Source organism: Tiliqua scincoides, chromosome 9, assembly GCF_035046505.1.
Source record: "Tiliqua scincoides isolate rTilSci1 chromosome 9, rTilSci1.hap2, whole genome shotgun sequence".
Lineage (NCBI taxonomy): Eukaryota > Metazoa > Chordata > Lepidosauria > Squamata > Scincidae > Tiliqua > Tiliqua scincoides.
This window is the reverse complement of record NC_089829.1, coordinates 45,494,875-45,512,943: the sequence shown is the minus strand read 5'-3', so window position 1 is coordinate 45,512,943 and position 18,069 is coordinate 45,494,875. Positions and strand designations below refer to the sequence as shown.

The following is an 18,069-nucleotide window of genomic DNA, read 5'->3' as shown; positions in this document are numbered from 1 at the left end:
TAGCATGCTGAGTTCATTTGGCCTTCCAAGGTGAACAGCTTCCCTCTAGAATTCTTGCCTGGGGCCTTCACACCTGCCTTTCTGTTACTGATGTTCACGAACAGTAGAAGTATATCTTTGCAGTGTCTCCTTTCATTTTCTCCTGCAAACAGTGTCTGGAGGAGAAAGGAAAAAAAAGGAATCTCTAGCAAATAAGCCATTGATCCCAGCATGTCGTTAGTGCTGCAGTTCCACCAGATCAGGCTCATTTGCAACGAAATGGTTGTTGGCAGAAGGCTTAATTTAGAACCTTAAATCCCCGAAGCGCAGACGACTCCTGTTTTTCTCAAAGGCCAACCAGTGAGAGATGTTGAACCCACAGGCTATGAATTCTCTCAATTTTTAAATCAGCAAGGGTGAAACAGGCTTGCAGAAGCATTGCCAGCAGTTAAGTCCCACTGAAGTAAATGGTGAATTCACAAATGTGTGATTTTGAACAGGGTTCCCATGTCATTGACAACTGCATGTGTCTTGGGGCAGGAGCTTAATGCCAACTGGGCCAACATATGCACAGTTAGTAGTGAAATATGGACATCAACAGAACCAGTTGCCAGTCCTCCAGGCTGGCCTGGAGCCTCCAGAAATGAGCATCTATCGCCAGGTGATGACAAAGCAATCCTGGGAGACTTTAACATGGTTGGCAACCTTCAGTCTCGAAAGACTATGGTATAAGCCTACAGCACCCGGTATTCCCAGGCAGTCTCCCATCCAATCCCTGACCCTGCTTAGTTTCCGAGATCAGATGGGATCGGCCATGTGCAGGGTAACAGTTGCTGTCTTTAACAAGGTTTCTAGGAATTGCCGGCATTACATCCTGTTGGGGGAAAATAATCTCCAGGAATAGCTTCACCCAGCAGCATTTGCCAAGAATTTGTCCTTATATACAACATGATGCTTATGAAAATTAGGCCTTCAATGATGGAAGTGTAGCTTCTTTTTCTTTTAGAGGACATAAGAACATAAGAAGAGCCCCATAGGATCAGGCCAAAGGCCCATGTAGGCCAGCTTCCTGTATCTCACAGTGGCCCACCAGGTGCCTAGGGAGCACTTAAGACAAGATACTTACATCCTGGTGCCACTCCCTTGCACCTGGCCTTCTGAGGTGGCCTACTTCTAAAACCAGGAGGTTGCATATACCCATCATGGCTTGTAAACTGTGATGGACCTTTCCTCAAGAAATCTGTACAATCCTCTTTTAAAGGCATCTAGACAAGATACCATCACCACATCCTGATTACATGCTTAGTAAAAAAAATTTTTTGTCTGTTCTAACTCTCCCAACACTCAACTTCAGTGGATGTCCCCTGGCTATGGTGTTGTGTGAGAGGGTAAAGAACATTCCTCTAGCCATCCCCTGCATAATTTAGTATGTCTCAATATACGTATGTTCCCCCCTCCAGTGCATCTGTCATATCCTGATGAGTCCCAAACATTGTAGCCTTTCCTCATAAGGGAGAGGCCCATTCCAGTAATCATTTTAGTTGCTCTCTTCTGCACCTTTTCTATTTTCCCTGTATCTTTTTTGAGATGTGGTCACCAGAACTGTATGAAATACTCTTAGGTGTGGCCTTACCGTCGATTTGTTCAATGTCATTATAATACTGGCCATTTTATTCTCACTTCCTTTTTCAGTGATCCCAAGCATGGAAGAAGCCTTCTTCATCACTGTCACTGGACAGTTGAGCTGTCCACCAGCACCCCCAAGCTCGCTGTCCTGATCCATCACACACAGCCTATATATGAAGTTTTGATGTTTTGCCCCAATGTGCATTACTTTATGTTTACTTATATTGTTTACTTATACTGTTTACTTATACTGTTACTAATGCCATATCTGTGACTATCCAAGTGTGCAAAGCCTTTTACCAGAAAAGTACCACTATACAAGCCAATATGAATAGCCCTATTGGTCAAAGTGAAATTTAGCTGCAATAGCATGCCTGTTCTGAATCTCTGTTCTGACTCAACCATGTGTGCTATGGCTGGTCCGTAGGTGTGTCACTGTGTTTTTGGGGGACAGTCATATGGGGGATGTGACTCCCCACCCCAAGCTGGCAGCGCAGTGTAACTTGTCAATTATTAAAAAAACTGTTGGCGTATCCTGAATGTTTTATCACCTTGTCAGTATGCTGTGAGATGAAAGAGGTTGAAAAGTGATCTCTTGGCTGATTTATGAATGCCCAGGGAAATAACTTCCACTTGTAATATGGGACTGGCAGGAAATAGTTGTGCTATCTTGATATTCAGTGCTCACTTGGGCCCATCCATGAGCCCCCCTGGGCACTGGGAGTTCTGGGCCAGCCCTGGGTGGACTGTGCAATGTCAAGCTAACCCCATTTCTCCTGTATGCATAGGTTACCGCTTATCTTCTTACAGGTGCAACAGAACCAGAACAAAACTGCTAACCTTTCACTCTGCCAACCAATAACATCTAGTCAAGTATTTTCAATATGTCCTAATGACTGGTGATACAGATACAGCATTCCCTGGCTCATATACAGGTATATCTCATCCCAAATCTTGATTTTGGAGGTGAGGGAAGGATCCAAAATACTCATCCTTGCTAAACTGTACTGAATTTAAACGTTGAAAGGAGCAGCTGCAAATCTTATTAGATTGCTAAACCCTACCACCAGAGGGCAGCATGAACCTGAACCACAGTAGCCAAGGAGAGGCTCAGGGGTCAAGACATCTCCGCACCCCACTGGGCTAGAAAATCCATCTTCCTATACTGTGTTAATCTAAACTAGGAATGAGGAGTTCTAGGTATGTGTAGTTCTTGTGGAGGATTGTGACCAGCCAGTTACAGCCTATTACAGTTAAAGCAAGTGTGGCCCCAAACTTTAGTAAAATATGTCAGATTGGGAAAAACCTTACAGAGTTGTCTCCCCACAACTAGTTGGGGCAGGCAAGGGAAGACAGGTTGTTGAACTACTTACAGAGCTGCTCGATCTGAGCAGAAGCCAGGATAACACCCACCAATCACTTCTTGAGTGTAGGTGGGTTACTTTACAAACACTTATGGGCTTAGGTGGCAGCCCTAGGAAATTTCTAATCCTGCTACATTCCATCAACCTTCCCAGCCATTCTGGCAGCCCTTAAAGAGAATCAAACTAAATGCTGCCCAGCCTCTCTTCTGCAGATTACGCAGACATCTCTAGAAAACATACATGACTTTTTTTAAAAATAGCATTATTCACCTTTTTCCAAGTCTGCATTAAGGGGCATCTTTGCTTTGGGTTTTATCTTGCCCCTGCCTGCTTCCTAAGAACCCTGCAGCTGAATTTGGCTGCAAGATTCTCTGGGGATAGAAAAGGGCCAGATGTGGGCTTTCCAGACAGTAAAGCAAAGATGGCACCAGAGATCTACCAACAGATCCTGATCAACTTCCTCCCCCCACCGTACTAGATCACTGTTTCTCAACCAGGGGCACTCATGCCACTGATGATACCAGGGGTGGTGTCCAGTGGTACTCGTGGGACCCCCACTGCCTGGCAGTAAGACCAGCAATATAATGTGATAAGCAGCAGTAGGAGGCTCAGATCAGCAGGCAAAGCTCCACATTCATTAAACACAGCAGTAGAAACTTATCACCTGAATTTAAAATAGACATGGTAATTGCAGAAAAGACTTATGTTAAAAGTATTCCAACGGAGACATTCAAGCAGTTTCTACACTGTGTTCAAAGGCACCCTCAGTTTCTGCTTGTGCACTTAAGTCTGTGACAAGTACTTACAAAAATTGTTTTATTTAAAACCATCCAACTGCTTAAATTACAATTTCACATATTCCTCCGCGATGCTTCAAAGCAATGGCCGCTCACCAAGCTGTGCCGTGTACCTGTTGGGACTTCCTCAATTGCCTCACTAAGAAGATGACAGCTGCAGAAGGGTCATCCCTCCCCAGGACTTGGATCTGCTTTATTGCTCGCACATATCTCCCCTGTCTGTGCTGGAGGGGGCCTGTGAATATTCAAGTGGTGGCTGCACAGGATCAAGGACTCGCCAGAAGGCTGTGCAAAGATAGACAAGCTGCTAGACAGGGGCATCTCTTGCTTCCTAACTCCTGAAGGACTGGGGAAAGCAAGAAACTGGTCAGCCACAAGGGTGTGGAACAGGCTTGAAACTCCGGGATAGTGCAAGGGGGGGCAGGAAGGGGAGGTTCTGGCCAAGTGCAGAAACAAGGAGCAGAAGCCTTCCCTTTCTATCTCTGGTGATTTAGACTGGCGCCTGATATGGACAGCATCCTTTCCCCACTTAGGAGTCCAGCTTGACAAAAACTTTGGGACGTGAGAAGATCTTCAGTGCTTCCTCGATCTGCATCAGCTTCTTTTCCAGAGCTGCCCTTCGGTTTTGGACACTCAAAGTGTCTGTTCGGACGGGAAGCAGCACGAGGTCTTTCAGGAGCTGCTCTTGGCCTACGTAGCAGGAAGAAGGGCCAGCATGTTAGAATCAAGGCTAGTTCTCGATTAAAGAAATCTTTGTCAGTTCATTTATCAGAGCTCATAGGAGTAGATCAAATCAATTATGCAGATAAATAAAACAAAAGCTGTAAAGAAGACCAAACAATTCTCCTGCCACTCAAATGATTTATATATATATATTTCTTTGTTTAGAATATTTAACACCCCACCATTTGATCCAAAGATCCTCAAGGTGGTTTATCATGCATTGGCTAAGAGGCAAAGAAGGAAGGCCCATAGCCAGGGAGACAGACCAGGGACAGACTGCACTTGCTCCCAGTGTGGAAGGGATTGTCACTCCCAAATTGGCCTTTTCAGCCACACTAGATGCTGTTCCAGAACCACCTTTCAGAGCGCGATACCAGAGTCTTTCGAGACTGAAGGTTGCCAACAACAACCAATAATTTTTTTAATGCACAAAACCAGCAGCCCTTAATAGTCTAACTGAGGGCAAAAGCGCAAGGATCCTTCTCTTCTGCTCTGCAGTCCCCAGAACTGGCCATTAGAGCCGAGAAGAGCGTTCTTTTCTGGTAGGAAGGAGAGAAGCAAACTCCCTGCTGCTGTATCTTCCCTGGCTGATGGCTGGGTCTAGGCTCCTCTTTCCCTTGCCAAGGGGAGGGTGCTTCTGAGAGCCCAAGGGTATAACATCCCAGGGGCCCTTAGGGCTCAATCCTCAACAGGTCTACTCAGAAGTAAGTCCTATTTTGTTCAATGGGGCTTACTGTCAGGAAAGTGTGGTTAGGACTGCAGCCCAAGTCCTCTGCCTGACCATCTAGGCAGAAGTTGCTTCTGTTTTGCAGTCCCAGAGAAAGTTGTCCCAACATCAAAAATAATTAATGAAAAAAATCTGCCACTCAGTTAATTTGGGAATGGGATGGTAGAACTTGTTTCATCAATCAAACGAATCCAGTAATTGAGCAAACTTTGCAGCCTTAGCTACTGTCACTGCTACTCCACTGAACTCAGCTGTGACAAGATAGTCCCTGACTCAAGCATTTGGATGAGGCTTAATGCTAGCTAAGCAACCGCCACTGGTTGGAATCGTTTTGCAGAAGACACAGAAGACACACACAAAGCTTCCTTTGCAGTCATGAGAAGCTCCTTCACTGGTTCCATGGAATCAGCATCATCCCAGCTCAGCTGGACACCAGGAAAAGAGCTATAAAGCTCAGGGCTAAGTGAACTCAGCTGACCAGGAACCAATTCTGTCCTCCATGGAAGGTCTACCAGAGCAACAAGTTTCACTGGTTAATTCTTGAACCGTCAAGAAGCTGAGAATGTAGAAGGAAGTCCCTGATGCTCCCCAGAGCTTATCTCCCTAACAGAAAGCTTGCACGAGACCCCAGCACTTCCAAAGATCTCAAGGCTGGAAAAGACATCTGGGCCAAGACCTTGGAGAGCTACGACCAATACTGGGCTAGGCTGACTCATGGTCGGACAGTCTGAAGCAGCCTCCCACCCGCCTTACTCTGTTTGAGTTGGTTGAGCGTTTCCAGCCGCTGGCTCTCCGGCACCTTGGCATGGCCAGGTGGCATGGCGGGGTCAGGCATGTTGCGCTGGCGTTCCTCTGCCTCTTTCCGCCAGTGATCCTTCCTCTCAACCAGGCTGTCCCCAAAAGAAAACAGTGTGTCAGGAGTGGCAAGAAAGCAAGAAAACCAGTGTGCTGCAGTTCTGAAGTGAGCTTGGTCTGGCTACACCCTGTTGCTCACAGATTCTCTCCAGCAGACACAATGGCCCAGTGGTGACTTAGGGAAGAGCTGGACTTGGCTCAGCAATAAATGCCATCTTTGTTGCATTTGGGAGTCATCAGCCCAGTTGCTGGGGAACTGAACTGAACTGAGGAACTCAGGGGCAGAGTAAAAGATATACATGTTTCAGCTCTTTAACATCCTGAATGGTTATCTTCAACCTCTTCTCCACAAGCCAATCGTAGTCCCTCTAGGGGAGTGACAAAGACGGACGATCCCTGTTTCTGTTGTATTTTTAAAGTCAAGTTTCAGATCTTATGACTCCAAAGCTGGGCTTGAACAACTGTGAGTCATGTCTGGAGAAATCTTAGAAGCCAGAGAGGGGACCACTGCACAGATTCCTCAATGACAGGGAATCCCGACTCTTGGTCCTTCTGTAGGACTAACAGAAATGGAACGAATTCACAAATGTCCTCAATTTGCCTGACTCAGCAGATTTTCCAGGTGCAGGTTTGTTTGTTTCTGTTTTTTGTTTAAGGCACAGAAAAAAAAAAAAAAACGAGCTGGAAACTTGCTTCAGAAGAGAAAGCCAAGATTCCCAGGAAGCCAAATTTAGCAGCAGACATTTGTTTCCCGCTTGCATGGCAAAGCTGGGGTGGTGGGAGTTCTGTCTACCCACATGGCTGCTGCTTGACGCATAGCAGGACAACATGTTACATTCCTATATGCGCCTGCCCTACCCGCCTGCCGCAGGCTCAATACATACTAGCGGGGGACCTGGCCTTTCTGCTTGGCATCGTATTCTTCCTGCTCCTTCCGTTTCTGCTCCAGGACCTCGGCCAACGACTGCAGGGAGCGGGAGCGCTGCAGCTGGGCTCGTTTGGCGTTTTGGGCGTTGTGGCTGACAAAGTCCACCTTCTTGCTCTCCTCTGGGTTCTGAAAGGAGAAGAAGGCATAGCTCTGAGCACCTGCAAAGCACTCATTTTCCATAGGGGTCCACTGATCACTGAACCCTGAAAATAAAGGAGGTTGAAACACCAGAGGTGGTTGAGCTCTTCCAAGTTTGCCTCAGGTCAGCTTGCAAGTGACCTGAGATCTTTCTCAAAAGCTTAGATGATCTCAGACCATTTTTCAAATCCATTAAAGGCCCAGAAAGAAAGAATCCACCATCCCTGCTACTCAGTGCAACAAAGTTGTTATATTGTATTGAATATGGGGCAAATTCAGAGGCTACAGGGGCAACAACCAAGTGTGGCAGAGAACATAAGAACATAAGAACAGCCCCACTGGATCAGGCCATAGGCCCATCTAGTCCAGCTTCCTGTATCTCACAGCGGCCCACCAAATGCCCCAGGGAGCACACCAGATAACAAGAGACCTGCAAGGCCTCCTGGGAATTGTAGTTAAGAACATAAGAACAGCCCCACTGGATCAGGCTATAGGCGCATCTAGTCCAGCTTCCTGTATCTCACAGCGGCCCACCAAATGCCCCAGGGAGCACACCAGATAACAGGAGACCTCATTCTGGCACCCTCCCTTGCATCTGGCCTTCTGACATAACCCATTTCTAAAATCAGGAGGCTGCACATAAACATCATGGCTTGTACCCCGGAATGGATTTTTCCTCAAGAAACATGTCCAATCACCTTTAAAGGCGTCCAGGCCAGATGCTGTCACCACATCCTGTGGCAAGGAGTTCCACAGACCAACCACACGCTGAGTAAAGAAATATTTTCTTTTGTCTGTCCTAACCCTCCCAACACTCAATTTTAGTGGATGTTCCCTGGTTCTGGTGTTATGTGAGAGTGTAAAGAGCATCTCCCTATCCACTCTGTCCATCCCCTGCATAATTTTGTATGTCTCAATCATGTCCCCCCTCAGGCGCCTCTTTTCTAGGCTGAAGAGGCCCAAACGCTGCAGCCTTTCCTCATAAGGAAGGTGCCCCAGCCCAGCAATCATCTTAGTTGTCCTCTTTTGCACCTTTTCCATTTCCACTATGTCCTTTTTGAGATGTGGCTACCAGAACTGGACATAATACTCCAGGTTTGGCCTTACCATCGATTTGTACAACGACATTATAATATTAGCCATTTTGTTCTCAATCCCTTTTCTAATGATCCCAAGCATAGAATTGGCCTTCTTTACTGGCGCCGCACATTGGGTCGACAGAGTGAGAAGTTCACTCTCGTGTGGAGAACCAGCCAAATGCTAGCTTTTCTCACCCACCCTCAGTTTCTGCACACCTGCAGCCTCTGAATTCACCCCCTGATGCATTCATTTAATGCATTAGAGCCACAGAGCTCCATCACATGAAACAGGGGCCAAGGGAGGGCAGCCATTATTTTATCTTTCATTCTCCTTTCACTTATTTTATTTTTAGCTAAGCCGGAAAAGAATCCAAGAACTTGCAAAGCTTGCTGCCCCTCGAAGGCAGATTTAAACTTTGGTTTGCTTCCAAGACTGGCCCAGGAGAACTCGAAGGGCATCTCTACAGATCAGCAATAGTAAGTGGGAAGTAGATGGCACCGGGTGTGGTGGCTGCGAGCAACACCTCCCCTCTCACCTTGATGATCCCACTCTGCATTTCCACAGTGGCAACGTTTGCGGTCTCTTTTGACCGGGCGTGGCTTGGGGACAATGACCTTCGTGGGTGAATCCCGGTGCCACAGCGAGAGTAAGCCCTCAGGAACCTCTGTGCCTCTGGAGATGGAGGGACAGGACTCTCCTGGAGAAGCAAGATGGAGAAACAGGGAGGGAAGAAAGAAAGAACGACTGTGTGGCAGGGAAGTGCATCAGAGGAAGCCCCAAGGCTCCAGTCACAGCTGGTGACTGTTTGGAATTGAGCTCCGTTTTTTCCTGTATTTAAAACTGTTCTTCATGAACATCTATGTAAACACTCAAGTTTCTAGGGGTGGATTGGAAAGGAAGAGGGCTCACTTATGAAATCCACAAGACCCTGAATCCTTCCAATTTCAGCCAAATTATGTCCCCTATAACATTTGGAACACAGTAGCTAAAATATCCCCTTCTAGCCTTCCTGTAATTCTAGCACTGACTTTTACACTTTGGGAGCTGGGCCAACAAATTACACTGTCTCCTATCAGAGACGAAACACCAGGCTGCAGTGCCAGGAAATTAAAAGGCCTGGGTACAAGGATCTGGGCCATCTAGATCTGGGTACTAAAGCTTCAGTGTGGGCCCAGGTAAGGCCTCACCTGCCTCTTCCAAGGCAGTGGGCTTCAGCTGGCTGTGGGCATTTTTTCTGCATCTCTGGTGAGTTATGAAAGCAGGGCTGGCTCATCCGTGAGGCCAACTGAGGCAATTGCCTGAGGTCCTTAGCCACCACACTACTACCACCGACCCCAATATGTCATCTACCATGCAAGCTTATCTATCTCTCTGTGTGCTTGATGGTTTCATGATAAGCACAGGTAACTAAACAGCAGAGAGGGGCTTAGCAGTACCTGCAACTTGGCCTTCACCTTGGACTCCACATTCTCATACTTCTGAGACTTCCATAGGGCTTTCACAGGTTTTGGTCGGCTTAGCTCCTGTGCTTGCTCCTTCTCTCTGCATCTCCTCTGAATCTCTCTCATACGTCTTAGATTCTCCTTCTCGTGGTCCTTGGGAACCTTCCCTGCAGGATGAGAGACAGAAGACGTCTCTCTGTATGCAAAAGCCTCCAAACCTTTGGATTTCCTTTAATGGCAACAGCAAATTATATGGTCTTTGGAGCTTAACCAGACAGAAGGTATTATTATTATTATTATTATTATTATTATTAACAGTATTTATATACCGCTTTTCAACTAGAAGTTCACAAAGCGGTTTACAGAGAAAAATCAAGTAACTAAATGGCTCCCTGTCCCAAAAGGGCTCACAATCTAAAAAGATGCAAATGAATACCAGCAGACAGCCACTAGAACAGACAGTGCTGGGGTGAGGTGGGCCAGTTACTCTCCCCCTGCTAAAAAGAGGAGCACCCACTTGAAAAAGTGCCTCCTACCCAATTAGCAGGGGTTAAGGTAGAGTGAGAACGGGCACCCTGGTTTTGGGGCTAACTGCCTTTCTGGTGGCAGCGAATCTATATATTTTGTGTTTCAAGAGGTACATGGAAGGTCAAGTTCATATTTCACATGCTTTGATTTTGCTTCTTCCCAGCATCATAGCACAAAGACCGTGTGGCCTCCTCCAAGTCAACACAAAGGCACTTACACCATCATCAATACATTTTTCCCCTCCCTGGAGCATTTTTGCAACGTTTTTCTTGTGCAGAACGAACATCTCTGCATGCATGTACACAGACACAAGCAGACTTTAAAAATATTTGTTTTAAAAGAAGGACATTCCACACAAAGCATGGGAGAGCGGCAAGACCAGCAGCTGAACCAACCTCCAGTTTCACAGTGATCATTGTTAAAAATGTCTGTCTTCACCCTGAATTTTATGAGGCGCCAGCATTTCCTGCAGGGACTTTTTAAATGCACGTGTGCCACTTTGCACCTTAAGGCCAACAATAGAATTAAAACAAAAACACAGAACCCTGGTCGACAGAGAATTACCTTAATAAGAGTGAGCGGCAAGAGCAGCACCACAGCCACCGGTTCAAACCCATGGGGTTCCCCCACGCCAGCATTTCACATTCCTGCTAGCAGACGGAACATGAGTCTCCAGCATGGAGACTCTTCATGCGACTGGGCTAAAGCACAAGGCAAGAGCCTGGGAAACATTGTACCTGCTGGGCAGCACGCCGGCAACTGGAAGCGCTCTCTGCTGGCTCCCACATGGAGGCTGCAATGCTAGAATCAGTTTTTCATCTCCCTAAATACTGATCCCTCAAAGGGGATCACAGCTACTTCATGGCCACCCTACAAGCAAAGGAAGGCAAAGGAAGACAGACAGGTCTGAGTAGCATACACGCACCCCAACACCAATTCAAACAGCTGCCCCACTTACGCTTGTGTGGCAAGTCCTGGCACAGGGACATCTCATCCAATTGCAGCAGGACCCCCACCGTCCCCTTCTGTCCCCGTTCCAGAATGTCCTTGGCATTGGGTTGAATCCGTGGAGGAGGGCAGGCTAGGCGAGCGCTGTAGCACGTTGGGTAGAGGCTGGGTTCTGGAGGAATGGGGCCAGGGAGCAAATCCAGCTTCAGAGAGTTCCCTTCCAGCCTTCCCCGTGCTGAAGACACAGAACGAGAGTTAAGAGAGGGGTGAGAGCGAGCCACCCTAAGCCAGCTTTTCCCCCCGGCCCACATGGCTTTGATCAATGTTGCGGAAGAATCTTCTTTCCCAGCCTGTTTCAACTCAACCTCTAGCACTCGGCAACTTCTTGGTCACTAGTGCGTGCTCAGATCCCCGGAGGACCCAACCCCTTATGAAAGGAAGAGGGGGCACTCCAGTTCCCTGGAGGAAAAAAAGGGTCATTCTTCTTCCGTGCTAAGACTGGGCAAACCACATTTGACCCGAGATTATCAGGATGCTCAATAACACCAGTACCACACAGTGCACTCACCTGACAAGGGGCGCCTGTAGTAATTTGGGCAAAGACTGGGGTCTGGAGGAATGGGCCCCGTGATTCTGGAGGGGCCCTCCGACATCTCCGTCTCTAGGCCTGCAATCGAGGGGCTTTAAAATTTTGCTTTCCTTGGGTCTCACACGCAGGAGACCCTCCTTCTCAGTCAACAGGTATGACCGACGAATCCAGAAGAATGGAGAGTTAGTGAAGAGCCGCTGCAAAGGAAAACAGCCATTGTATCATTTGGGAGCAAGCACACACAAAACAACAACAACAACAACAACAACAGGTATTTATATACCGCCTTTCTTGGTCTTTATTCAAGACTTTATTCAAGGCGGTTTACATAGGCAGGCTTTATTAAATCCCTTATTAAATAGGGATTTTTACAATTTCAAAGAAGGTTCTTTCTTTCAAGAATGACTACATTCAAGGTGTTTCATTCCGATCTGGCTTCACATTCTGGCCTCCATCCTCCCACGCTCCGAGCAGATGGAATAGCTCGGCTTCAGCTTGTCAGCTGCTCCAAGGTCGCACGGTGCCGGTGGCCTCGAACTGGTGACCTTGTGGATGTTATCTTCAGGCAGATGGAGGCTCTACCCTCTAGACCAGACCTCCTGCCCAAACAGGAGGCAGTCATTCTCCATACTCTGGTCTCATCCACACACCAACAGCACTATCCTATGCATGCCTACTCAGAAGAAAGTCCCACTGTTTTCAATAAGGCTTACTCCCAGTGGAAGTGTGTACAGGGCTGCAGCCTGAAAAAGGTCAACGGAGGCCTTTCTCTGGGTGCTACTGCCCTCTGAGGCTGAGGCTAAGAGGCAAAGAAGGAAGGCCCATAGCCAGGGAGACAGACCAGGGACAGACTGCACTTGCTCCCAGTGTGGAAGGGATTGTCACTCCCGAATCGGCCTTTTCAGCCACACTAGACGCTGTGCCAGAACCACCTTTCAGAGCGCGATACCAGAGTCTTTCGAGACTGAAGGTTGCCAACAAGAAGATTGCTAACAAGAGTTGCCCTCTGCAGTTTATTTATTTTATCCTGCTTCTCCACTTTGCATTAAAAATTCTCAAGGCTATTTGTCCACCATCTTGAATTCCACGACGGAATAAAGGCAAGACATAAATGTCATCACAGATGAAAAGAAGCAGCAGGTTCTCAATGGATATGGCTGCAATCCTAGGCACACTTTCCTGAAAGTAAAGAAACACAGCAGTACTTCCTTTTGAGTGAATACACATAGAATTGCACCGGAAGGAGGCAGCCAAGAGGATAACTTGTGAGTCACTTTCCTTGCCCATCCAAGCAGTTACTGTAGAACACACCACTAAGCTACATACAAAGCCTGGAAATTCTGCTTGCAATGAACAGGTGCAACCCCCACGGCTGAGTGCTCCAGCAGACCTCACAAGCCATCAGCACAATCAAGCAGGCACCATGGCAAAAAAAAAAAAATCGCTCCAGCATCTGCCTCCTTCCGCCTTTCTGCAGCGTCCTCTGAGATGCTCTAAAAGCACACTGTAAGCATCTAGGCAAACACCTAGATGAGGGAAACCCAGGCAGGTTCTCACTGCTTGGCATCCAGAGGGAAGACACAACCAGAGCAAAGCTGGCCTCATCCAAAGGAGGCCAAACACCTTCCTCACACCTCTGTTTAAAAAAAAGAAGGCACGGAGCAGGGCAGTCTTGGCCTCCTTCCAAGCACAGCTCAGAAATGTGTTTATTCTGTTGGCTTGGAGGGCAAACGGCTGTTCAGAGGTGAGTGCCAACAAGCGACAACAATGCTCCTTTGCCCTAAATCAGGGAAACTGCCATGATCAAAAAGCAAGAGACAGGGAGGCCTCTGGGAGACCTTCTTGCAGGGCAAACAAGAGACAAATGGCTCAACCATGGAGAGCTGCTGGAGTGGCAAATGCTCCAGGGACAACCAAAGATCTCCTGATGTTTGAAGCACCATGACAAGTGCTTCCCCACCAGCAGAGCACACCAGCTAACTTTGCCACTTCTCTTCCTCCAACCCCCTCCACTCTAAATTCAAAAAGGAACAGCGGAATGGAACAGAAGTAACATAAAGGAGAAAAGAGTCATAGGCTACAGTATTTCCAATGCTTTCAGGGGTTTCAACTTGTGGTCCGAGGTGTGCCAGAATAATTTTTCTAGATGCAGCACAGTGGTAGCGAAGCCTTACTCTTCTGTCCCACAGACAGCAGTTTTTGTGCCTGAAAATTGCCACGCCTTGCACAAGGGAGCCACTTCCCTGGGAAATCGCCCCAAAAGGTTCTGTGCCCCAATTTCCAAGGGCAGGGGTGTCCAAAGTTTTTGGCAGGAGGGCCACATCATCTCTCTGACACTGTGTCGGGGGCCGGGGGAAAAAAGAATTAATTTACATTTAAAATTTGAATAAATTTACATAAATTTACATAAATGAATATATTAAAGATGAACTTGTATAAATGAATGGTCTTGCAATAGCTCAAGGCCTATAAAAGGCCTTGTACAAAGCAAGGCTGGCCTTTCCTTTGCTGCTGCTGCTGCATCACAGATGTGAAACAGCAAGCAGTGGAGGGAGCTCTCATCCCACAGCTCATGCAAGAGGTCAAATAGTCGCCCTCTTGCTGAGAGCAGTTGCGTTGGGCCAGTGAGGGCTCCAACAAATCTCCAGAGGGCCAGAGGCTCATTGGAGACTGGGGGCTCCCTGAGGGCCGCATTGAGAGGCCTCGAGGGCCGCAAGTGGCCCCCGGGCCAGGGTTTGGGCACCCCTGTCCTAAGGAAATGGCTTCCCTGTGTGAGGACAGGCTCGGCAATGTTCAAAAGTGAAAACTGTTGGCTGCCACCAGTGCTGTGACCAAAATAATTATTCTGGTGCACCAGATCTGGTTCAAGAGCCAAAGTTTGGAGGCCCATCATCACTCTCCTCTTCTCCACTAGAGACACTCTAGACGACCACTCTCCTCTCCTAGCTCAACAACTTCAGCTCCTCACTAAAGACACTCTTGATTACCACTCTCCTCCCTACGTTCTCTTCTGTTCTGTACCCCTCTTCAAATTCAGGGATAACAGTGTGTGTGGGGGGAGGGGGAGGAACAGCAGAATGCATAGAATTAGAATATTAATGCCTTAGGCAACTGCCTTCATTGCCTTCATGAATGGGCCAGCCCTGAAATGCCATTTGATACAGGTCTACTTTAGTAGGTTTTGCTCAGTTTATCTGTGATATCTGTGATAAAGTGAGCAGACTGATTTAATAGAGAACGTTTTGCTTGATCTTAGCTAATAAGACTGTGAAAAGAACCATCGAGCACATACTCAGGAAAAGTAATCTGCAGCTCATGCAGGCAGAAAATCAAAGCTGATTCATAGCACTATGCAGCTTGTCAATACTTGTAGTCAATACTAAGCAAACAGGGTCACCTGAAAGCTTTGCCACATATATGAGCTGCGGTTTTCCTGCACTCGGCCTCCAAACTGACACAGGAAAGATCTGCAGCTGTTCACAAGAGGACAGTCTGCAGACAATGTAAACGACCCATTAATGACAACCATGGCCTAAACCAGGCAAAGAAATTACCCAGCTACCACCAGAGCGGTGGCATGAACTGGACAAGAGTTCACAGAGAATGGGAATATGCTGGTCCACCTCCGGAACCCCTTTCTACCTGGTCAGCATAACACATGACTTGGACACATCAAGACTACTGTAACGCACACAGCATGGGACTACCCTAGAAAAGCATTTGGAAACAGAATGCAGCAGCATGGTTCAGGCTAGTACCATGGAAGCTCCAATGTTGTCTCATATCTGCTACCAGTTCATTTCCAGGCTCAATTCAAGATGTTGAATTCAACCATTCAAGATCTTTGAAGTGTTAAATCATTTTGGATCAGTTTAGCTGAGGGACCATCTCTTCCCATACAAAATCTGCCCATCTCCTTCATTCATTCAGTGGTGTAGCTAGAGAGGGTGCAGTGTGCTAGGTTTAGCAGGGAGCCTCACCGCAGCATGCAAGCATGCTCGGAGCCATTCCCACTGCCCCTCGGAGCCATTCCAGGCAGCGGGAGCAAAATCGAGGCATTCGCCTCCATGGAGGCATGGAATGGCTCCAAGGAGGAGGGACCGCTTGCATGCTGTGGTGAGGCTCCATACAAAAGAGCACTTTGCACCCCCTCTAGCTATGCCACTGCATTCACGATCCGAAGCTGGGCACAGCATTCCCCCATCATTAGAAACCAGCAGGGGGGCAAGCACAGGACTGAGCCTTTTTGGTTACATTCCTTCACATTCTGGAACTCACTGCCTTTCCTCCCAGTTTTCCTCCAAAGAGTTGCAGACAAGAGTACCACATTCTCCCTACATCCTCTTCCGTTTTATCCTTATTAACCACCTTGTGAGACAGACAGGCCAGGCTGAAAGACAGTCACCCAAGTGAGTTCTGGTGGATCTGAACCCAACTGTCTCCGCTCCTAAATCTAACAACCACTACACCAAATGAACTCACCAACTAGACCACCTATTTCACAAGAATCTCAGTGGGTACAAAGTGGTCCACCAGTGCCCCCCTCCTAAACAAACACCCCAAATACCTTGCAGCAGGTGCATGTTGGCCAGAGATCTGCTCGCACTTCAACGGCACTGGCCTTCCAGCTAGTCCTTCTCCTCTTTCCTTCTTCCCTGCTCCCCAAGGCTGTCCCTCTTCTCCGCTCTATACCAGCATCTCTCTAAGTGTGCTCCTAGGAGCCCTGGGGCTCCCTGAGACCCTTTCAAGGGTTCCACGAGCACATCATAAGTGGCCACCATCTGCCATGCAGCGGTGCCACTCTGTGCATGCAGCCACCATCTGCCCTGCGACCATGCTGCTCTGTGCATGCAGCTACCATCTGCCCTGCAGCCATGCCACTCTGACTATGCAGCCACCACCCACTGTGTGGGCATGCCACTCTGTGTATGCAGCTACCATCTGCCCTGCAGCCATGCCACTCTGACTATGCAGCCACCACCCACTGTGTGGGCATGCCACTCTGTGTATGCAGCTACCATCTGCCCTGCAGCCATGCCACTCTGACTATGCAGCCACCACCCACTGTGTGGGCATGCCACTCTGTGTATGCGGCTACCACCTGCCCTGTGGTCATGCCATTCTGTGTATGTGGCCACCATCTGCCATGTGGCCGTGCCACTCTGACTATGCGGCTACCATCTGCCCTGCGGCCATGCCACTTTGTGCATGCTGCCACCATCTGCCGTGCGGCCGTGCCACTCTAACCATGTGCCCACCATCTGCTGTGTGGCCGTGCCACTCTGTGCATGCAGCTACCATCTGCCCTGCAGCCATGCCACTCTGACTATGCAGCCACCATCCACTGTGTGGGCATGCCACTCTGTGTATGCGGCCACCACCTGCCATGCGGCGGTGCTGCTCCATGCATGTGCCGCTGGGGCTCCCCGAGGATCTGTTTAGAAGCGTAAAGGGCTTCAGAGATGGAAAAGTTTGAGAACTGCTGCACAATGCAGCCAGCCAGGAACCCACTTCCAGGACCTGCAGCTATAGTACATGCAACCCCAGTAGCTTCAGGGTCTTCCCCACTGCAGATGCTCTAGTACTTCCTAATTCTCACCAGGCACAAGGTATCCTCATCCCCAGCCTTGCCTGGAGGGGACCACCCACCTCCCACCTCCTCCTCCCTGCCCATCCCAGACTCTCACTCACAAGTCCAGGTCCCTCTGTCTAGCAGCAAAGCCCAGATTCAGGCAGTTGTTCTCCCCGCCTCCTGTTTCTAAGCAACAGGTACTTCCTGTTACTGTTTGCGCTATGGACAGAGGCTTCTGGGAACTGTAGTTTTTCCCTGCAAGGCTTTCTAAACCAGCCAGGTGTTGTATAGGGAGAGCATAAGAACATAAGAAAAGCTCAGCTAGATCAGGCCAAAGGCCCATCTAGTCCAGCTACCTGTATCTCACAGTGGCCCCCCAGATGCCTCAGGGAGCACACAAGACAACAACCTGCATCCTGGTGCCCTCCCTTGCACCTGGCATTCAGCCTGCTTCTAAAATCAGGAGGTTGCACATACCCATCATGGCTTGTAACCTGTGATGGACTTTTCCTCCAGAAATTTATCCAACCCCCTTTTAAAGGCATATAGACCAGATGCCATCACGACATCCTGTGGCAAGGAGTTCCACAGCTCCAGAAACTATCAGTTCACCATCTTCCAGGTTTCTGATTTCCAGCATAATATCTGGAAAATGGGGGGAGGCATTGATTTTTGCAGCAGATTTTCTGCTTTCAGTATCAGCTGAATTATAGCTGATATAATATATATATTATATTTCATATATATTTATGAAAATAAACAACATGCCATTC

The 18,069-nt window shown here is 48.1% G+C and overlaps 1 protein-coding gene across 1 annotated transcript; it reads right to left on the bottom strand.

The window, feature by feature from the left end:
- Positions 1–3,802: 3,802 nt before the first annotated feature.
- ENKD1 (enkurin domain containing 1) lies at positions 3,803–17,470 on the bottom strand. Its single transcript, XM_066637641.1, has 8 exons — positions 17,416–17,470; positions 11,704–11,921; positions 11,146–11,370; positions 9,654–9,826; positions 8,753–8,914; positions 6,956–7,125; positions 5,970–6,106; positions 3,803–4,456 (listed from the first exon to the last, which is right to left on the bottom strand). The coding sequence occupies exons 2-8, from the start codon at positions 11,786–11,788 to the stop codon at positions 4,296–4,298; spliced, it is 1,113 nt and encodes a 370-aa protein (XP_066493738.1). The 5' UTR covers positions 11,789–11,921; positions 17,416–17,470; the 3' UTR covers positions 3,803–4,295.
- Between the last annotated feature and the right edge of the window lie 599 nt (positions 17,471–18,069).